The sequence below is a fragment of the Prenolepis imparis genome, unplaced genomic scaffold (genome assembly GCF_030444845.1).
Source record: "Prenolepis imparis isolate NDT839.2.m4 unplaced genomic scaffold, iyPreImpa1.0 SCAF_15, whole genome shotgun sequence".
In the NCBI taxonomy this organism is placed as follows: domain Eukaryota; kingdom Metazoa; phylum Arthropoda; class Insecta; order Hymenoptera; family Formicidae; genus Prenolepis; species Prenolepis imparis.
In genome coordinates, this window is record NW_028141173.1 from 1,497,625 (window position 1) to 1,520,779 (window position 23,155).

At 36.4% G+C, this 23,155-nt stretch overlaps 4 protein-coding genes across 11 annotated transcripts; 2 read left to right on the top strand and 2 right to left on the bottom strand.

Annotated features, from left to right (window-relative positions):
- Positions 1-116: 116 nt before the first annotated feature.
- Positions 117-12,957, bottom strand: Rfx (regulatory transcription factor Rfx). Of its 8 annotated transcripts, XM_083055319.1 has the most exons (20): positions 12,830-12,957; positions 12,525-12,590; positions 12,266-12,445; positions 11,831-12,203; positions 7,450-7,769; positions 6,739-6,931; positions 6,383-6,427; positions 5,863-5,968; positions 5,683-5,782; positions 5,446-5,601; positions 4,805-4,936; positions 4,214-4,395; positions 3,657-4,127; positions 3,286-3,407; positions 3,105-3,202; positions 2,848-3,003; positions 2,471-2,673; positions 2,243-2,396; positions 2,026-2,077; positions 117-1,907 (listed from the first exon to the last, which is right to left on the bottom strand). In XM_083055319.1, the coding sequence occupies exons 4-20, from the start codon at positions 11,889-11,891 to the stop codon at positions 1,867-1,869; spliced, it is 2,592 nt and encodes an 863-aa protein (XP_082911445.1). In that variant the 5' UTR covers positions 11,892-12,203; positions 12,266-12,445; positions 12,525-12,590; positions 12,830-12,957; the 3' UTR covers positions 117-1,866. The 8 variants fall into 8 exon arrangements, with proteins under 8 accessions (XP_082911445.1, XP_082911447.1, XP_082911448.1 ...); XM_083055321.1 differs by lacking the exons at positions 11,831-12,203; positions 12,266-12,445; positions 12,525-12,590; positions 12,830-12,957 and adding an exon at positions 10,869-11,618; XM_083055322.1 differs by lacking the exons at positions 11,831-12,203; positions 12,266-12,445; positions 12,525-12,590; positions 12,830-12,957 and adding an exon at positions 10,652-11,618.
- On the top strand, positions 12,869-15,171 carry LOC145945994 (sorting nexin-7). The gene is made up of 7 exons (XM_083055330.1): positions 12,869-13,039; positions 13,341-13,496; positions 13,585-13,695; positions 13,822-13,986; positions 14,061-14,256; positions 14,341-14,615; positions 14,714-15,171. Exons 1-7 carry the CDS (start codon positions 12,869-12,871, stop codon positions 15,071-15,073), a joined length of 1,434 nt encoding a protein of 477 aa, XP_082911456.1. The 3' UTR covers positions 15,074-15,171.
- Positions 15,172-15,307: 136 nt separating this feature from the next.
- On the bottom strand, positions 15,308-20,625 carry LOC145945986 (uncharacterized). Its single transcript, XM_083055313.1, has 10 exons — positions 20,464-20,625; positions 19,984-20,102; positions 19,493-19,738; positions 19,286-19,407; positions 17,680-19,161; positions 17,391-17,603; positions 17,188-17,297; positions 16,791-17,005; positions 16,337-16,593; positions 15,308-16,257 (listed from the first exon to the last, which is right to left on the bottom strand). Exons 1-10 carry the CDS (start codon positions 20,623-20,625, stop codon positions 16,166-16,168), a joined length of 3,018 nt encoding a protein of 1,005 aa, XP_082911439.1. The 3' UTR covers positions 15,308-16,165.
- A 265-nt stretch (positions 20,626-20,890) lies between these two features.
- Vps33b (vacuolar protein sorting 33B) lies at positions 20,891-23,118 on the top strand. Its single transcript, XM_083055329.1, has 6 exons — positions 20,891-21,127; positions 21,208-21,431; positions 21,513-22,019; positions 22,102-22,332; positions 22,427-22,752; positions 22,840-23,118. The coding sequence occupies exons 1-6, from the start codon at positions 20,970-20,972 to the stop codon at positions 23,101-23,103; spliced, it is 1,710 nt and encodes a 569-aa protein (XP_082911455.1). The 5' UTR covers positions 20,891-20,969; the 3' UTR covers positions 23,104-23,118.
- The last annotated feature ends 37 nt before the right edge of the window (positions 23,119-23,155 follow it).

Genomic DNA, 23,155 nt, shown 5'->3' on the forward strand with positions numbered 1-23,155 from the left:
TAGCTTTGGTGCTACAATATAAATAATTAGTACTTCGATTAGTACATGTCGATTTGATTAATCTCTTCTATACGCGTTCGATGTTTAAGAACCAATTTCGCATAATTATATGGGACACTTCATTATAAATACACGTTATTTGACAATGTAAAACACAATTCCTGCTTCAAACAAATAAAACTCCGTATAATGCAGCTGCGTGACATTCGCAACGACACGTATAATACATATATTATATGTATACATAAAATCGCCTTAAATAATATACGTAAACAAATCAAACTCAACATATATTGAAACTATAGTGATATTGGATACTTAGATCTAATTTATCTTTACAATACAAAAGACGCTATTGGAGTGCTTATGAATATAAAACATATACCGACACATATTTTTATTGTAGATATTCTCAATTTTTTCTTTTTTGTTTTAATGAGTGTAATCTATTGTAGTTAATTTGAAAACACTCGTGTTTATCATATATACTTTGTAGTTTCTCCTTCAACTTCAACAATCGCGCGTTTATGCATTCGCTATTTATTCTTCATATATATATATACATTCAAGACGCACACTGTATATTCTATCAGTAAATTAAAACGATCTCTGGGTACTTGCGTCTCTCTTTCTCTCTTTTCAATAGAATTTTGTACTATCCGCTTAATTATACTGAGAGAATAGCAATGGACTGCGATAGAGACTGTTCTCAAATGAAACCATCACCATCACACATAGCTCGATGTTCAATCAATAAATTACGTTAAAAAATATGAATGTCGGATATATGTATGTGTAAACTTTAAAAGTTTATATATCATTACAGCAATTTAATCTTTCTCTCTATTCCGATAGGAATACTTTTGACATATACGTCGGTAGGGCGGATTTTTTTTTTTTTTTAATTGGTTACGCGTAATTTGTGCAAACCAGAATTCACGAGTAAGATTAAACATTTGATTTTACACGTTGTTCTGTTCTCTCTCGCGTCTTCCTTTGCACAAACTGGATGTTCATCTTAAGCCCACCCAATATAGTTTTCTTTAAGCATACATCACATTTCAAGTATACATAATTTTAAAAATTCATTCATTGTCACAAGAAACATGGATATATATATTGCACTTTTAATATAATAATCCATTTCAAGTGGTTTAGATATAAAAACAAATAAAATTTGAAATTTCAATCAAATATAATAAATTAAAATAAATATAGTTAAGATAAATATAAAGTTTTATCTTAGAATATCAATAATAAATTTTAATAATATTTACTCTTTATATATATTAGACAATATATAGATTAAATTATTTTGTAATATATATTCTATATAATAATTAATATATATATATAATTATCATGTAAATTATTTAAACTTATACATTATATAGAAATGTAAAAAAAAATCATATTTTCAATAAATGCATTGAATAATTCACGGAAAACATGATCGAGTGGGCTTTTCGTACATGTTCTATGAGGGCATGACAAATTCATGGTCCCGTATATTCTCCCATTTTTTTCTCAAAGATGTTTCGACTAGATTCGCGATATACTAACATACTAAACATCGTGCCAGCGATAGCTTAAACCTGCGCCATACCTGTATATGAGACAAGGCTTCACGAAGTAGAATACAATACCTCTCTATATATCTTATATCACACAGACTTACTTAAATTGTATACATCATGGGTATTATGCAAAAATCCTCTTCTTATATAATCGTATAATTTGACGTTATACAAAATAATAATTTACGAGACTAGTATGTTCTTGTAAGTAGGCCTGCATGCTTTCGTGCTAATATTTTCGCATTTTCGTGTGTGCTATACCGGTTTACTCACAAAACTAAAGGCACAGTTAGCTTAGCTTATGTTTAGGTTCGGTCGAATTAGACGTATCTGAAATGCAATTTTGTGGCTTGTATCAAATCAATATCTCTAAAATATAATTTAAAAAAAAATGAAATTCTAGCGAGAACGACTAACTATACATATTGTACAATATGATGTGCCTCACCTCCGTTAGATGTTGCCCCAAAGTTACTAACTAAAGAACAATTTTGACTTTTCTGAAACAAAAACGAGTCTTATTTAATCACGTAAGTAAAATCGACTTGCAGGTTACAAATCAACCTTTCGAGAAAGTAATTAGATTGATCCAAGAAGACAACATTTAATTGCGTTATGACAAAAGTATTATAATAATCAATGCATTAAAGTTAAAGTATACTAACATCTCCCATTACAGCTATTGGCGTAGTCCCAGTTGCGATAGCGACTTGATGTTCTATTAAATAAAACATATACTCATCGTAAAGTAATCTAATAAGATGGAAAGATCCGAAACTCGCAGCGCTTCTTAAAGTAAGATCCCGGATAACCATCGAGCTATAAAAGAAAATAATATAAATTTAATTAAAAATACAAATTGTTATTAACGTAACAATAAATAAGATGCATACCTATAAAATGACCACTTGAGCAAAAATTGACGTGCAGCTTTAGCAAATGTCGGCTTCTCCTCAAATGGTTTAAGAACTTGTGTCACAACCCCTTTCAACCAGATTGCCCAATCTTCTAGTGAATTTTGTTGCCGTAATGTTGATTTAAAATCCTCTTCCAAACGTTGTACCATCCCGTAATCACATTGACATACCCAGGATGCCTGAAAAAAGCAGTTATAAATGTATAATTTTTATGTAATAATAGTATCTTTGCTGAGAGAATAAATATATTTATTATGTCTATTAAATTTAAATATCATAAAGAAAGAGAGGAAGGGGAGAGAGAAAGAAAGAGACAGATGATTTTGTGGGAATATTTCAAAATATCGACTTACTTGCTCTTGCACATTGTGAAAGTCGACACGATTCAGATCAGTTAACATTTGATTGATTTGACTAGGATTTTGGAGCACCGCACGCGCAGCTTGCGCAAGATGATTTAATGATGTATAGCGCCTTAAAGTTTGAGCAAAAGCTGACACTGCAGTTAACTGTAACCGACAATTATATTGTACATAACGCATATATTTAATTACTGAATCTATTTTCAAATATTTTTGATCATATATAATAAAATTGAATAAGATAATACCTTAATTTCCATCATGCCTTCAGGACAGCCGACCATTGCTGACTGCAACCAAGATTCCAATCCTTTCGCAAAGTTTCGAATAGACTGTGTCAACGAACCTTATTAAAACAAAAACAAAAAAAACAGCATTTAATATACAACGCAAAATAATGACAATAAATATTACAATAATTTTACATACTTGGTATCGGTCGTAATACATTAGGCATTAATACTTCGACTAGATTCTGATAGAATGTATAGTCTACTTTTTTGATAAAATCTTGTACTCCTGGGTATTTACACATCTGATATAGTTTGGTTCTGAAAAAGAAATAGAAATTATTCATTGTTTACACACATTCTTTGTTGCATGTCAAACTTCATAAATATGCGTTTAATTTATACGCAAGTGTGACGCACACAAAATGATTTAGCAGAAAAGCTTGTAAAAATAATAATTAGATTTTAATTTTTTTAACTAATAAAAATACTTACAACAAAAATAGATATAAATCAAGTCATATTCGCACATGCAATTTTATACGATATTGATAAAAGTATGTATCTTACTTTGATAAATATTTCTCCTCTTCGCACTCGTCACCATTATTGTTGTCTTGACTGCGCCAGAATTCTCGCCAAAGACTCTCCACCGTGGCGAATTCAAAATTCAGCACCGCGTCCAAAAACGCCTCGCAATGCTCTCTGTATATACTGCGGAACGTATCGATATCCTCGAAGGTACAATCTTCAGGCAGAGAAGAATCGTGACCGATAAAGATTTCCGGAAAATCGGGAATGGCGCCACTCGCTTCGCCGAGAAACTGATGATACTGCGGTGGCGAAGAATTCGACGAGATATTCGCGTTCGCGTGCGCGTTATTTTCATTATAGGATGACTCCTGCTTTTGATTGAATTTAAATCGTTTGGCTTGAGAGTTTGCGCTCTGCTGTTGTCTCGATGTACCATCTTCGTTCAATATAAGTAGAGGCGAGCTTGGTTTCACGCGAATTCCATAATAATGATATTTGGAGTTTCCTCTATAATTAAAATAACAAACCATGTAATGAAAAATATCACACAATCCAATGTATATCGTAATAATATTCTTTACAAAGCCCTTTACCTAGTTCCTAAACGTCTAGTTCTCAATCCTAGGAATACAGAACGTATCAACTTCCCGAAACTGGCTGCATTCACAGGATCTAATTTGTTGTCAGAACAATGGCGTAAGTAATGATTGTAGAGAGTCGATCTTGGAAGGGAGACTCCATCAGCGGTTTCATAATTTTCCAACAACCAATGTACCTATTTAGAGATATATAATTAATACTCATGCTTTATAAATAGTGTTGTTAAAAATTGTATAAAGAAAAAATGAAAAATAAAAATTTTATTTATTTTCACATAGAAAAAAAAACTATTATTCTACTGAAAAAAAGATATAAAAATTGTGGCTCTAAAAAGTAAATTTATATTAGCAGTAGACAAAATTAGATTCGTTGCGACAATTGTTTGAAAAAATCAATCATACAACCATGTTTCTACTATCATTTTTAGAGATTTCGCAAAACAAGATTTTTAGAAATTGGACTATGGATAACAATACTAGAGCAATATCTTCAAAGCAATTTAATTAATAGTAGACATGCCAAAAAAAATATTTATTAGTATGCTAAACAAGCTGAGAAAACAGGGAAATTGGTTTCTATCTTACAGTGGCCTGGGAAACTCTAGTGGCATGCGTCATATTTGCGGCCGCAGCCGCTGCCTCTTCCACGGTGACAGTGGTACCTCCAGAATTACCGCTGATCAAATATGCCCCGCCACTCCCGCTAACCACTGCCTCCTATCAAACAACCCAATATACCAATGCATTGTTAATCCCTAAATTGAGAGAATAATAAGGATATCTCTTTTCTGTGAGTACTAATATTCACGGTTTCTTTTCAATCGCGTAAAATCTACAATAAATCTTAGAATATATATATTTAATTATTAGAATATATTTAAACGTAAAATGTTCAAAAACCTACACAAATCGATAAAAATAATTTTTATTGTTAGGTTTTTTGTTTTTATTATCCTCTGTGTTTGCAACATACATTTTTGGCAAACTTTAGACATTATAAATTTTTGTTAAAGTTTTTTTGATTACATTTCTGTTACAATTGAAAACTAAGAAAATTAAGTATAAATTTTGATAGCCCATACGATCATACACAGATTCTCATGCCTGCAGAGATAAGGTATAAATACTTTGTATCGTGATTAATTGTTCAATGTAACCGAGGCTAGTTTACTCAACTTCTAAAAAGTGAAAGCAATCTAAGGAAGTCGTAAGACATGCAATCTTACCGCCGTTTCCGTTTGCGGACTGGCACGAGCAGCAGCCGCAGATATAAGCGCGTGAGCAGTCGGATCTCCATCTACTACACTCTGTTGGATCAAGTATGTGCCGTTACCCTGTGATAATAACTGTCCGGTAGCTGAGTTCGAGCCTTGTCCTGTTACCTAATTCACGTGATACAATTAAAGTTAATATTACTGTGTACATTATAATTATCATTTCTTATCATAATAATTTGTATATACTTGTGCATATGTTACTGGTGTGGTTGCTGGAGTATAGTATTGACTCGAAGCTGGGGTGTACATTGCTCCTGCCTCGCCGACAGCATAAACAGGATATGTCCTGCAAAATATTACGTGATTATTGTAGAGCGTTTTATAAGTTACAAATAGCTTATGAATTGAATATGCGAGATCACTTACATCTGGCCATTCGCCGGTATATACGTGGAACCATCCCCCTCAACATATTGAACATAGGTTGAATGAGAAACTGACTCGGACCCCACCGCCTCTGCGTCACCGGACACTGCAACAAAAAAAAACAGATACGACTAAATGTATCTGAATATACATCATTTGTATCGACACACAAAGCTCACATGTAAATGCAATGAATTTTATTAAAACACTGCACATAATTGTTAAAATTTCCATAACGGAGAAAGTCATTAGTCTTTAAAAATTTTTGATGCACTGTATTCGGATAAAGTGAGAGAAGAGAACAGTTCTGTAAATTATTAAAAACTTGAGATTAGTCTATCTTATCTATGTTTGTTAACAACAATGTATAAAATTGCGATAGATAAATTAAATAAATTAGATAATACTAAATAATCGATGAATATAAAAGAGTGAAATTCTGTTATTCTTATATTCTACAAAATTAAATGTATAAATAATGAAGGATATATAAGACATGCTGTTTATATTCTGCCCTCACCTACAGCCGTTGTGAGGGACGCGTAGGATGGTGAATCACTCGTGCCTAGTGTAGTCAGAGTGGAAGTACAGAGATGCATGTTTTTCAGCAGCATGGAAAGGGCCAAATCTCTACTCAAACACTATAATTTTTCAAACTGATCCTCATACTCACCGCAAATAGTAAATTTATTCACAATCGAGTTTCAAATACTTGACGTTAACTTCTATCTATATATTTATGCAACTAAATATCTATGATTTAGCGTGTGATTATTTTGATGCTATTTGTAATTAGAATTGTGCACATTGCAAAGATAAAATAAGGACCGATTTTTTGTTTTATATATTAAAGTTACATTTACATTTGACCATTACCTGTAACTGTTATGTAATGCGGGGAACCACTGACGATAGTGCCAGCTGATGTAGAAGCAGCGTCAGAATCCACCAGGGTATGTTGGCCCGAATGAGTAGTATTGACTACTACTTGTGCTGTAACATGTGACGGTGTACCTGTCGAGCCGTTGGAAGAATCTGCTGCTGTTTCAAGTGGATCCTGAACCAATAACTAAATTATTATTTATATTATGCTTGTTCCATTGGTCCACGATTTATTTTTATAATAAAAATAAAAAAAATTATATATGCCTCTTATATAGAATACATTTATAAATATCGATATGTACAGTATAGAAAGAGAGTACTGATTTGTGAATTTCACTTTAACATTTGTGTGTATCATTATTATCAGACACTAAGAACAGATGGTTCAAACATGTTATCAGATTGGGTGTACAACACCTATAAAGGTGTACTACTAACAGAGATACTGCTATAATATCTACCACATTATATATTAAATAATTTTTGATATATTTTTTACATTAAATTCTTATATCTCTGGTTTACAGGAATATATAATAATAGAGTAACGTATCTTTAGGAGAGAAAGAGAGAAGAAAGTGATTTGACGAAAGATTACTGAAATTATTTTTACATTTTTGAAGAATAAATAATATATGAGAGAATTTTCCATCATACATTGAGAAAAGGCATATAATTATACTATTAATAATTATTACTAACCTGGATAGGCTGTAGATTATTTGGACTGGAAGGATCAGGACTTGTTACAACAGTGATAAGTTGCTGGCCTCTGGCAGACTGAGTCTGTGCTCCACTACCACCGACACTGGAACTGGAAGTAGTAGTCACGACAACCACACTTGGCTTAGATTCCACCCCTACCGTTGTGGAGCTACCCCCACTGTTGTTAGCTCCGGTGGATGCTGCTGCGAGGGCATACTGGGCTCCTGTCGTAGTCATGGCAATCACTCCTTCACCTCTCTCTGCACCCGCTGAATCACCACCACCGCTACTATCTCCCCGCTGCTGGAGAGATGAGTCTATAACAGAGATATATACATATATACTCTCTCACTAAATATCAATATCTTCCATCAGACCCAGCGTTTAGATCTTTAAGAACACATTATATCTTTGCAACCCTATTTTAATATTAATTCATTAAACAGGAATATTTCCTAATAATTATTATATAAAACAAGAGATATATATATATGAGATTTATATTATTAAATATAACAATATATATTCTATGTAAATATTTCTAAAATATATTATTTCTACATGTTTTTTATTTTTGTGACAAATTATTATATCCCACACATAAAGTATATATCTTGCACACATAGAGTATATATCTTGCTCTCATATTATAAAACTCATACATAAAAATTCTCAAGATAAAAAATTTATTACATACTAACACTCGTCATTTATATCTTATTTCTCCTCTTAGAAACTTGAACACAAAATTCCAAGTATCTTTTAATATATATATACAAAATTGTAAATAAATTTGATTCATCCTGAGAGAGAGAGAGAGGTGCTTGTACAGTCGATAAATCAATTCGTCGCTAAAGAGAGCGGATAAAAAGAGAGAATCGCGTATAAATTTTAAAATAAGATAATCGTCCGGAAGTGAAAAGTGTATTTCGACGAAATTTTCGAGACGAGCGTCGAAAGGAAGAAAGCGTCATATATATATATATATATATATACATATATGTATCCTAATAAAGTATCCCATCTGCGTTCCTAACCTATATCTCGTAGCGCGAGATCGCAATAACGTACTTTCTCGCAGGTGCGGCATTCAATAATCCGCAGATCAAAGGGAAGCCCTGGCGTCGAGCTCGCGATACGACCAACGAAACACGTCACTGACATTGTTACCCGGGTGTTTCATGGTGTATCGGCACCAATGGTGTACCTGTTGGGGCGGCAGGTACCAAACACAATATCGAGGGGAAGAAATCGGCTGGGGTGGATAGGGGGAGGGGGAGGGGAAGATAAAGGGTGCCCCGAAAACGCGCGCTACCCACGCGTGACTGGACACACGACTCGCTTTAAGGGGGTTCCAATGTATCAATGAAGGCAGTTGGATCACGAAAGCAATTAGAGAGCATTATCCTGAGTAACTGCACAAACCCTCACTCTTTTTGCCAAAGATGGACCGGGGGAGCTAATAAGCGATTCTGCGTTAATATGTTTTGCTGCCGTAGGGAAAGGTGGCTATGAATCTGTATATATTTTCTCCCCCTCTCTCAACTTTACAATAAGATATATAATAAAAGATAATTGTGTTGTTTATGTATTATTTTGTTCTGAATATATATATATATATATATAATATAGGGGAGGCAAGAATCTCTATTATATTTTGAAAATCATAACATTGCTACTTGATATTATTGATTAGGAGAATTGTGTAACTAGATATCTAAGGGCTACTTGTTTTGATATACATATCAGTTAATTAATGTAGGACTTAATAGGAAAAAGAGAAGTGTACTATAATATTGTATTACATCGCATATAAGTCTTTACATATAATACGACTGAAAAGCAGATTAGCATTGCTGTGCGAATAACAATATATATAGAAGAAATATTTGTCTAATCTGACAATATTGTATCTATACCGTAAATACATTTCTAAATCACAATTTGAACAGAGAGAGAAGTCATTTATCATTCATATTTTTTTATACAATTAGAATTCTTTTTTTGATCATGTTTTTCTACGCAAAACTTTGAAGCATCTGTTATATACTGTATGTTATTACTTTAGATATATTTAACATTATATGTAGACTTGGGGAGATATGTCTTATATAGCATTTGCTGCCAAATGTTACTGGTAGGCTGATACGATAGTCTGTGTTTGTTACCTATCTACCTACACATATAATGTTATAAGTGCACCTGGCCTCTGTTACGCATGGCTGATTGGGAGAAACTTTTGCCCTTTAGTCCTTCCCATCTGTATACCTTACTTTTGTATTTCGTTTATATTCAATTTTCCTATGTAATTTAGTTATAAGAAAGAAATTATTACTTAAATTTATAAATATATTATACACACACACATATAAGTAAAATATACTGTTCTGTACATTAATATTTTTTTGCTTGGCTCCTATAAAAATAATGCACCTGGAGTCAGATAAACTCACAGGGTGAGAACTTATGCAGATGTTGTAAAGTAAAACAGCGGAGATAAGAAATAGATAGCATGAAATCAAATGATAAACATTATTGACAAAAAAAATTCAAAGTCATAAATCATAAAAAATAAAATAAAATACAGTTCTTAATATAACTTACATAGTATGTTCAAAGAAATTGATTTTGAAGCGAATCAAGACAAAACTGGCTGAAATATATTTATCAGCTTATTGTTAGGGATATCAGTTGCGGGGAAGATCTTACAGCTGGAAGATTGCATTCATGTAATTGATAAATCCATTTTAATTGGAAAACCTGGTTGCTTCTCTATATTAGACACCCCATAAAAAGTAGAGTATAATAGGGTCATCAATGCGTTACAAATTAGGGGAATATATGAAGCCAGAGATCTGCAAAGGTCTGACCCTGTTAAACACTGTTTCAATATAATATTCAGGTTCAATCAATATCCATTATACGTACAGAAAATTTATAGCAGTAACATGGAGAAAGAATTGAAATAATATCATAAAACTATGTGACTTGAAAAATATATAACTAATTTTGCCTTTACACATACTTCAATATAGAGAAAATTAATTGAGATCGATAACAAACAGATTTTATACACGATCCAAGAAGAGTCTCCGTAAGTTACTTTCATTACAGACAAACTTCCTGTGATTTGAATCCGTATCATTCTAGTGAGCAGTAATTTATATACTCTCTACATTTACTTAAAAAAAATACAAACTTTGATAGAGGGATAATTTCCAAGTATCCTCAAAACCTGCATATCCTCATTGTACACAAGTCCACAAATAATATATTGCATCAACCGCCAGAGAAGAACGACGGCGACGTCTCTGTCGCCTGACATCGACATTTAAAATTCCACAACGACCGGAGTATTCGTGATGACTATCCGTAATCCGGTGACCTTTCCTGTACTTTCTCTCTTTTCCACTCACCTGTCTTCATGAATAGCGTCTGCTCGAACGCAACGGCGCCCGGGCGCACTCGTGCGGCCGAACGACGTGTCTCCCCGTCCTCCTCGTCGTCGTCGTCGTCGTCGTCTTCGTCGAGCGGGCGCTCTCTCTCTCTCCCTCTTTCTCTCTCTCCGACTCCTTTTTCGCTCTGTCACACGCGCGCACACACACGCACCCACACACTCTTCTTTTTTGTCGCTCGCCCTCGTTGCTCGATCCCTCGATCCCGAAGGCGGCCCGTCACCCAGGAAACCGCGGTCGGCTCGTGGGGCTCGCGCGGCGCCAGTACAAAGCGCGAAAAGAGCGGAGCGACACACTCCGACGAACCTCTATACTTTGTTGTGGACGGCTGGCCGGAGTGGTGTTGCTTGTCTGCTGCTACGGTCGCCTTGGCTACGGCATCGCTGACCGCGTCACGATCAGGAGCGTACTCGACGCGCGTGGCGCCACGGCCGATCTTCTCGTCGCGAGCGCAATTCCATTCCACGTAGCTCGTATACCGTCTCTTTACATTTCGTTCAAACCCGCGAGAGAAAGGCGATTAGGTTGGATGATGCGCCGCCTCTCTTCGTCGATGGAAAAGGCTCACGTCGATGCAAAAGCGCGTGTCATAATGCGGCCTTCGCGGCGCCACGTTTGACGTTTGACGCGCGCAGCGCTGGATGCGCGCGCACGCGGCTACACAATGACGTAACTAGGGGTCTGTTCGTATTTGTTGTCTCTCTCTCTCTCTCTCTCTCTAAACTTCTCTATTATTTTTAAATATAATTGCAATTTAAGAAGAGAAGAGAAAACTGTATGATTAAAGAGAATGGATTTTAAATAAATATAAATAAATATAAATAACCTGACACTTTTGACAGCTGTTATATATATATATATATATATAAGATTTGCTGAAGCTACTGAGAGCGCTAATTATTATTATGTTAATAATTACTTACACAACAATGGTTGGTTTCTGAGAAAATAATAAGGCATGTCCGACCAATATTGATCCACCATCTTGCTATCAATAAGAAATTTTTCGCAGGAAAAGATTGGCGGGCTCGTGCGAGATTTCGCGGCCGGCTGCGTTCTTTTTTCCTGTCGGCGCTTTCGAATCGTCGAATCCGCGGGAAATTCTTCGAGTCGCCGGTTTCCAGAGATACCGTTTCCACGGGATATCCGCGAAAATATTTTCCGTAACCGCGAGACTCGCGCGAGACGATCCCTTGACGATGACAACTGCCGATCGTTCGTCGATTATTTTTACACGCAACGTCGTCCATTGTCGTCATTGTTGATGCTCTAGAACACGTCGTGTCGACGTAAAGTCTGAAATTCACGTACAATTTGTCAAAATGACGTTTAATTGCTCGATTACAGCGATCGCTTACCTCGGATGACATATATAAATATATTATCGTACGTGTTGCATTTTATTGGGGAAATGTGGGTCGATTCGACTCTACAGTCCGATAATTACGAAGTTGGCGCAGAATTTTGAATCGATGATCGATATGTGTATATCGCTCGCAGGAGCGGATCAATCGATCCTCGGGCCCCCAAACTCTCTTCTGGAATAAAACGATAAATCAATATAATTTGCTCGAATTTGACGTTTTCTATAATTTTTTTATAATTATTAATACTTACGTCGACATCGAAAGTTCGAGAAATCATAAAAATTCTGCGTGAAGAGCCAGATTATCTCGCATAAATCTGAAACATTAAAAAAAATATATCAATATATAATAAACTAATAATGTCGATAATATATATACTTGGTTAATAAAAATTTGGGATAATATTATTTATTAAAGGTAATAATTATCGAGCCAATTAATAATTGTAATTGTAATAGTATTATTTATATTCAAGCGCAAACTCCCCCTCATGCACCCTCATCAGGACCTGCGCGCATATGTTTCGCAGTGCTCGAGGGTGGGATAAGTGATCACCTGGTCACCTGGCGTGTTGTCCGACTGTCACGAAAAAAAATGATGACCTCGTCGGAAACGTCGGAGGTGGAGAATCTGGGAGGCGGGAAAGGTCCCGAGGACTCGGCGATCCTGGAAGTGAGCTCCATGGCGGTGGGCGGGATCGTCAAGCAGGAGAGCCGCGATGTCGATTTCCTGTCCAACTGCAGCACCTCCATCGAAGGCTCCGTGGTACGGAAGCCTAACATAACCTGAGACCCACTTTGACAGTTCACTTATTTGTGCCTCGTGCTCGGCGGCGTCGAGTCCCCTATATATGTAGAATGAGACCGATATGTAAATTAAATTACAATTGTAGTAGACAACATTTTTTAATCACACATATGTATTTGTATGTACATGATTAACATATGCGATAAACTCGCGCGTGCGCGATATAAACTTTGAACTTTTATGTTAGAAAGGATAAATTAGAGAGAAGAGGAGATTTTATCTGACTGATTGTGTATTGATTTAATAAATATTTTTGCAGATTGCATCCCCTTCTATCGACAGCTTCTCCACTCTGCCGGACCAGGAGATATCAGACTTTCAGACGGACTCGCGAGATCTGCAAATTAAAGTGGACAATCCGCAAAAGCATCTAGAAACCTTGGAGACATATATTACATTCCGTTTAACGACTAGAGTAAATATAATATATAACAAAATATGATTTGAATCATGTAACTGTAACATTAATATACACCAATCACATCGAATAATGTACTTTATAGACTACGCGTCCAGAGTTTGAAGAAGGGGAATATGTAGTACGCAGGCGTTACAATGATTTTATATGGCTGCGTCAAAAGTTGGTAGACAGTTATCCAACACATATTATACCGGTAAGTCTTTACTTGTTTTTGATAATAATAATAACGTAAAATATACATATAATTGTAAACATGGAATATTTCAATGATTAGGCATTGAGAGATCAAAAGATTTACAAATCTTGGTTTTCATTACAGCCAATGCCAGGCAAACATACACTCCTCGCTCAACTGGATCGTTACTCCAAGGAGTTTATCATAGCACGCATGAAGCTTTTGCATATATTCTTGAACAGAGTGGTAAATCATCCTATTCTCAGTTGTGACAAGAATCTCCACATTTTTCTCACTACGAAACCTGCAGTTAGTATAGCCCTAATATAAAAGCAATGTCTGCTATATTATAGTCTTAAATTAAATTATGATTGTTTATGCAGGAATTTCTCGTTTATCGTAAAAATCGTGGAAACGTGCTCGGGAAAATGACCGATTCTTTGCAAAACATAGCAAGTACATATACAATGAAGCAGCATCATTTGGAGTTTGAGCAGATTCGGGACTATTGTACAGCGTTGAGCGAAAAACTGTCGGCCATAGATAAGATCAATCATCGTATACATAAAGAAAGGCAAGGTACGTAGATTGAAATTGTTTTCAAACATAATTACGTTATTTTAATAAAATCCCGCTTTTAACAGTTTTCTTTTTATGCGATAGATTATTTAGTGGAGCTTCATCAATTACATCCCATATTCACACTGTGGGCAACCTCAGAACCGGAACTTACGGCTATTCTATTGGCGATCGCTAAGGCGATAGAAACGAACGCAATAGCTCATCAGAAACTTCTGGAAAACGTTCCTAACGACGAACGCGAATACATCTCGTATATAGAAGCGGTCAAAAATGCATTGGCCCGGCGTGACTCGATGCAGATTGAATACGAGATAACCGTTGACGTATTAGCGAAGAAGAGATTAGAAAAGGATCAGGTACTAATCTTATATGTACATTTTACTTTTTAATTTAAAAAAATTTTTTTTAATCAACTTTATATTGAAAGAGGCAATTGTATTTTTCTTTTGTGTAGTTGGTAGGAAATACAAACTACACAATACCTGCACAAGGCTGGGGTGGATCTTTATGGAAAGCAGAATCTCGCGATGAGAAATTGGAGAGACTCGGCCAAACCATTCCGCGATTAGCTAAGCAAGCGGAGATACTACAGGATCGTGTGGAATGCGCAAATGAGAACCTACGAAGCGATCTGCAAAGATGGAACGTAGAGAAACAACAAGATCTAAAAAATATGCTAATCACGATGGCGGATAGACATATCAGACACTATCAACAGTGCATGAACGCGTGGGAAGAAATTCTCGCCGGCCTTAAATTGGATGGCATAGGATCTGATGTCAACGGAGGACCGCCTGTTAAGATACCTGTTTAAATTACTAGTCTTTCTTCACCAGTCTAAAAAAAAAAAGAAGAAAAACTATAGAATAAATATTCGTTACACACACACACACACACACACAAAGATAATAATACACCAGTTCAAGAGAATCTCTATTATTAAATAATGACACAAAGTTTATTGCAAATCCAGAGAACAATCTATCTTGTCAGCTTCGATATCATTGCTTTTAAAATCGTATCACTTCTTCGGAATCTCAAGATTGCCACACAATAATTGTAATTATTTAATAATCGCGGAATTGCAATGAACGCGTTTAATAATAAAAATCGCGCATTTATGTACATATATAATACGCTAATATCAAAACTCTATTTGGAAAACGCCTTTATAATACAATAATCTTGTGATAATGTGAAAAATTAAGTATATAATGCGTTTGGTCCTATATATACATATAATATGTATGTGAGGGAGCAAATTCTTTCAGTATATATCATGTATAGGAAAGATTTTCCAATATTCCCTCTTTGTTTAGAGGTTTAGATCGTGAATTATAATTTCAGGGACCAAGCATCGAGCCAATATTAACGCCATTATCTTTCTTCTTTCTCTTTCTTACTTTTAAATCATATTACAATATATTTATTGAGAATCAGTTTAGCCACCTACATCTACTACTTACCAAAGTACAGTTACCATGATAGCGTAGAGATAGCGTCAATGTCAGAGTATACTATAACGCTGATAAATTTTACAAATTGTGGAGCAAAACGCTTAAAACTTCGTTGTATCATTAATTAGTACCTTTAGTCTATGGTATCTCTAAGTTATGAACAAGTCACGTCGCAACTTAGCCGTCACGCTCTTGGCAACACTGAAAAAAAAATGTAGCGAGAATTGTATATATGGCGCTTATATATTCTTCTCCTTGTGTCTGTTATTTATGCTAGAAAAGAAGGTACTCTTTGTTATTTGTCATAAGTAAAACGCGGAATACATTCCTATTTACATTATATGCCGTGATATGCTCTCTAGGCGCATAAATTAGCAAAAACGGCGAAATTTGTATCAATAAATAAATTATTGTTTGCAATGAAGTTTGAGATGGTTTCAGTGTTTTCTTCACTCTATTAAGGCGTCATTTGTCCGTTCTATTGGCGTTAGATAAAACTGCACCAGATTATCTAGATCGGTGAGTTTGGTGATAGATTCGCCTGCAATTTGATTCTATGTACATGAGAAATACTTGTAGAAAAATGAATAAGTTCCTCTAATAAGAGGAGAGATACTAACCTGCTAAACTCATCTCATTGTGCAGAAAACGTACGGTATGCGCGTACGGTTGTTGAATCTTTTCACGTAACTGTGTAGCCGAACGACGCGTCGGGTTCCATAACTGGCTACGAAAATTCGGTACATTTGTAAGGGTCGGCTTCCAAGAATCCGGTTTGACCTCCTCCATCGGCAATACATCTGTTATTCTATATTGGCTCGTCTCGATGTTCCATGTAAACTTACATCCAACTTCGTATTGTTTTCTTTCTTGCGTACTATTGAAAGCGTTGCATTAATATTTATCAAGATTGTATATTATAATTTTAACGACACTTTAAAACAATATAATGTATGACAGTTCGTGTAAAGTAATACAATATAGGAATCACGATTAATTAATATTAACATTAATTATATTAATATAAAATATTCATAGAATATATGGGAGAATATATATAATATGTATGCTTACCATTGCGTTTGGCTATATAATTCACTTGCCTGGATCTTCATTATGTGCAAACATATAATGTCGCCAGTAAGCGCACATACATCGATTATTTCGATATCATAGTCGCTGCAATGCCAATAGTTTTTCTTGAATCTCGTACAAATCCATTCCGCTATATGGTGAGAGAAAGTTTCGATATCGAAACTCAATTGAGTTATAGAGACACACGGCACTATCTGAAAATATTATTAAACATTATATATTTAATATATTAAATATTGTTAAACATTATATATTTGTAATACATATTTCATTTGTAATTATTCTTTTACTAGAATGATCTCAATCTTTTCTAAAATGTTTGTAAAGAATAACTAATATTATAAAATTTGAATATACATTTCAAGATAATAAGTACCAATCTTTCTGCTTTACTATTGCTGATCATCTGCATTTGAACATATCCGGAACCATGTACAAGCATTGGAAGTACACATTGATAACTTACATATCCTCCTGTCTCTTCATCTGTATAAATATCATATTTGTATAATGTTGACTTTTTACAGTTGTAATTAATTCATAGAAATTCCAAGAGTGAAACTTAAAAGGTTTAAATACCTTCTACATCCGTGATCACTGATAACATCTCGTCGTCGAGCTCTATGTAGCTCCGTTTGAAACGAGCGGTGCACTTTATCGAAGGATACTGCAAGTTATTCTTAGGAACCAAAGGCGAAAAATTCGGGCAACACTTGCCGATGCGATCTCTATCACGCACGCTTCCGTTAGACAGTTGGTTCTGATTCAACGGTCGAAGTACATTTTTCTCAGCTAGCGAAGAGAAACACAAAATTGATTATAAATTATACAGACGTCTTTCTTCTTCAATGATAATCATGAGCTTTACCTGATTCAAGATTCGACAAATCGTTGGCTATATCTTGAGCAAGATTCATCTCGTCCGATTCGTTCTGATCCAAGTCGAACCAGTGTCTTCGGCCATTCGGCAACACTCCTGGCGACATGGCCGGTGAGGAGGATATCAAATGTATAGAGCACGCGCCACGGTGCTTGAATTGATCGCGTATGTGCTTGAAAGGAACTATATTCTCTGCGTCCTCTGTCTCATCGCAAAACTCATATTTCTTGTCGGCGAGACGGCGTTTTCTATACGAGCTGAGTTTCTCGCAGGTCGTCTCCTGCGTTTCGTCGGTAAACTCATACGCCTTCTCCGCTTCGAGGATGAGCTTGTGCGTCGCTCTTGTCGTTCTCGTCGACTGATTCGGGTTCACAACAGGCGGAGGCGAATGCAGATTCGATCTCTTGCGCGGACTCGGGTGACGAAAAGATCTGGTCGCGATGGGCGGCGACATCAAACGGGACGAATACGAAGACGACGGGCTACTGATCGAGACAGACTGCAACGGCGAATTTATGGAAGCCACGGAATTGTCCGAAGAAGTTGTGGATTGCGACGAAGTAGAACAACTGGATTGTTGGCTGCTACTATTAGTCCGTTGGATCTGGGTTCTATGACTAGATTCCGAATTGCGAGTGCGCAGAATATCCGACGGCGGGGTGAGTATCGGCGACGACCATGTCGCTGTTATCGTCTTGAGATCGGCGGGCAACCTCTGCGGCGTCGAGCGCGGCGAACACGACGGATGTTTCACCAGCGTGATCAGATCGCTGCCGATATTGAGTTCCTGCGACGTGTCTTCGCAAAAATCTTGCAGGATCTTGTCTCGGACCGAGATGGCCGTCTGTTCGACACCATTCCCCGACCGCTGCGAGACGGGACTGCTGTTGCTATTGTTTCGGCACTTGCACTGCTCAGTCGTATCCGAGCATTCACATAATTTAACGTTTAAAACATCGGCAGCGGTAGACTTACAAGTTATATCACAGACGAAGTCGCTTTGATTGCTGCTTGAGGTATTTAACGGTAAATCGCGTCCCACTTTTGGGTTTAATTTAATCGCCTCGTCTAGAAAGTCGTGTTCCAGACTGCATTCGCATTTCGGAGATCGATCGAGCGGACATTCTGGCGTGCCCACTTTTTCGTCCGAACTCTCGTATCGCTCTGGCTTCGTCGAGTAATCCGTCTCCTCGGCATCACTCATATCCAGCGGAATTGTATCCGGAACTATGGAGTCAGAGGTGTTCGGTTTATCGCACGTCCTTTGATTCTTCGACTTGGGTATATTCAAATCTACTTTGAGAACGTGGAGGAAGTTTCCCGTGTTGACCACCACGTGATTCCAATAATTCAAACACACTTTAGCTCGAAATTTCGGATACGGCGAGATGACTTCATACGTGGTATGAACCGTGAGACCGTGTTGCAAGCAGTTACATCGTACACCGCAATCCCAATTTGCAGCCAATTCTACATGACAGATTGAAAATTCTAATTAATATATGTATATCATATAAATACACGTCACTCACGCACACATATATGTAAAGATATTATTTTCTTCCTACAGAAAGATTGTAAAATTATTCATTACCTTCACCTTCTTCCTCGTATGACGCAGCGACCTTCATGCAATCTTTGCAGTTCTCCAGAGACGGAACTGTCGTTATAGTTAAATATGCTCTATCAGTCGGTTGTAAATGTAAGAAATTTGTACTGTAATATAAAACAGAATGTATAAGAGAAGATTTCTAATTATTTCAATTTTGTAGAGATCTACTCTCTATAATTTAAAACTTACCAGAGGCCATGTATTACAAGCTTATTCCGCTCCATTGGCCATTGCGATATAACTATGCTTAATTCCCTATAAATTGAATAATTGCCAAACAATGTAACTTCGGCAACTTTGCGAGCGACATGGTTAGGTGTGAAGGCCCACCAGTGTAATAGGTATTTAAACAAGGACGTATTACTGTTGACGTCCACCATGTATGTATATGTGAGCAGAAATTGACTGCACTGAGTCAATCCCATAACAATGTGCCTTGCAAAAGAAATAAATAAATTTCATTATACAATCATATTGTTTACTTAAATTACAAGCTAAATATCATTTCTTTGCTAACAAGTTAAAATTTGACAATCAAATACGCTCAAAAATGTATATTTCTTGCAGCTTCTTTGTCTCTTCATTTCTATTATTATCTCATTTAAGTCAAGCTCAAGAAAGAAATAAATAAGAAATAGATAAATCAATCTGTATAATAAATCATTATTATCAATATATACCCTGCTTCGAGCGCTGATTTTGGAATTACGTGTGAGAGAGGCAAGTGTCGCCACTTAGGTACAGTTGTAAACAGTCTTTCCTCTGATGCATAATTGTGCGCTGATAGACATCCTCTTGTCTGCAAAGAAAAATAATATAAGCGCCCAAGGTCTACGTATAGCTAATAACCGCTTATATAAATCAGTGCATGTTGATACTATTTTCTAAGCGTTAAACAAACTTTTCGAAACATCGATAACTTTCTTGGAGAAAAAATTGTGCATCTCTGAGAAAGAGTGACATATTTTCTAATCGCGGACTGACAGGTCGTTTCGAGCAAAAGGGGCTAAACAGCCCATTAAAATTTCTCGCTCCTCGTCGAGTTACAGGCTTCATTGATAAGATAATCTGCCTTTCGTGACACTTGCGAAACGAGCCCGTCAGTCATGATGCGGGCTCATCACCATGTCGTGCTCACGTCAGGATCAAGGCCGGCTTACCTCCCTTATCATCAGCTTCTGCAGAAAATTTCTTTTGCTACGTCGATGCGGCGGACACGGCTTGCGTCCCACCACGACGAACTCCGATTTTTCCGACGTAATGTCAGAGAAACACTCATTGCAACACTCTGAGGTAGTGTCGGAAGACGACGCGTCCGCCATTTTTAAATAATCTCGCTCGTGGCGTCACGACTCGTGTCTCGTCTCGTGCAATCGAGGTCTGAAACACGACTCGTCGTGCCTCGCAGGTGGGGGATCAGATGAAGAGGATCATGGCGCGTAGGAGTCGGTTTTGATCCTTTTTTTTTTTATTTTTTCGCATGACAAGTGACACACCTACGTCACATCAGCCGCACACGTGGACTCTCGTAGTTCACGTTCACTGTCATCCGCGAGTATCATATTTGTGTATTTAGGTATAGATGAGAGGGATACCTAAGGATAAAGGAAAAATATTTTTGTCAAAGTATTGTTTATGCAAACATAATAATTTATTATAAATAAAAATGGATATTACGTTGGATGATAAGTTGAACGTGCTGCAGCAAATAAGTCAGCGGAAGCTTGTAGATATACTGGATAGCATTCCGGGCACAAAGGATCTGATAATAGAGCAGAAATTGATGAAGATACTGGACAGTTTTGTAGGAATGACTGTATTAAAGTATAAATATTTCTTCACATGTATATTTACTGACGTACTATCCTGTTATTGAAGATTCTAAAAGATCGCATTATCTTTAGGCGATATGGAGTGGACAAGATTTATAAGATGGAAGATGGATTAAAAGCATCAAACAGTCAACGTATATTTTTAGTATCTAACAATTTAATCACATGCAAGAAGGTTCTGGATCAAATACAATCGGAAATATCTCATGTTGCCAGGCCTCATGTCCAAGTGTGCCATCATTTGTTGGTCATGCCATTTATTCCAGCTGTGTTACATAATCTAGTCGAAGAGGAAGGTTAGTAAATTATTATTATTATAATTATATTATCCATTCTGTTTATCTTAATAATTATGTCGAATCACTTTTATTTTTCAGGTTTGGCTGAGCTAGTTCAATTGCAGACACTATCTGTAGAGTTTATAAAACTAGATGGAAACGTTTTATCCTTGGAAAATCCAATGTTCATCGATCTCTACTACCATAAGGATATCAGTCTCCTTCGAGCATTAGCACGCAACTTGTGGTCATTGCAATTAATACTTGGTTCACCGAGACTCTCACTTCTTGTCGGCAAGCATAGTCAACAAGTGGGCAAATTGATAGAATCTATGGAAGAATGTCTAGGTTCGTCCAGCTTAGAAAACGAGATTGGTGCTTTAATCGTGATGGACAGGAGTTTCGATCTGACAACGGCTCTTTTAACACCTGTCACATATTCGGGCCTATTGAACGAAGTTATAGAGGTGAATGTCGGCGCGGCAGTGCTGGGAAAATCGCAAGCCAAATTGGACCCAGATAAAGATCAGATCTATGGACAAGTAAGAGATACACCCTGCAGCGACGTTTTCCCACTTCTACACGGAAAGGCTAAATCATTAAAATGTATTATATCTTTATTCCAAATCATTATATCATTTGTATTGATATCTTGATAATGATATGTGAATATCGGTTAATATATTAGCTGAACAGGAAGCCGTACAAACGATGCAATTGGCCGAAATGGAGAGATACGTGTCGACGAGATTGCAAAAAACCAGAGATATGACGCAGCAATTGGCGTTTCATATATCCGCGTGCCAGACTATCGCGGATACTTTGGGCTCCGAGTTTCAAGCCTTGCAGGCGATCGAAAAACTAATGCTCGAATGCAGGGACAGAAAAGAATGTCTGAGTTATATAGAGAGAAATATAGGTGCATTTCTTTACTCTCAAGATTAATAACATTTATAATCAACATTATAATTAATTTAATTACAATCAAAGTATATGAAATACCTCTCTTGCAGATGAGCATGCGTTACGATGTTTGCGTCTTCTGTGCCTGCTGTCCATTACTGCCGATGGTGTTACGCAGAGTGAGCTTCAAAATATCCAAAAACTGCATCTCCATACTCATGGTTATCAACATATCCCGTTATTTTACAAATTGCACACCATTGGTTTGTTAAAGCATAGAACCGAAAATATTTTACATAAATTGCCGAACCGAAATAGCGAATGGAGCAGCAATGCGCAGAGATTAAAGATGTTACCCAATTACTCTAAACGATCCGACCAGAACAGTCGTACCTGTCCTAGTTATGTGTTCAACAACGCTTATATACCTGCCATAGTTCGTACCTGTATAATTTTCTTTCTATATTATAAAAATAAATATACTTAATTTTGCATTTCTGATGAGATGATTAATATATTGTAGGCACAAATATTAAACATCGTATCCAATCAAGAGAAAGATCCTCGCAGCTTTGAGGACTTGATAAACTTATCGAGTTGTGTCATAAAAGGTCAACGAGGCGCGTTATCGCCAAAGATGGTCGTGATCTGCGTGATAGGAGGCATTACATGCGCAGAAATAGCGGCCTGTCGACTCATCGAAAAATCTACGGGAATACGTCTCATCCTTGCGTCCGACTCCATTTTAACGGGTAACAAACTCATACAGAGAATACAAGAGATATGAACTCGTGATCTTCATCGGGAATATAAGATATTGTATATATCTTTATCAATTT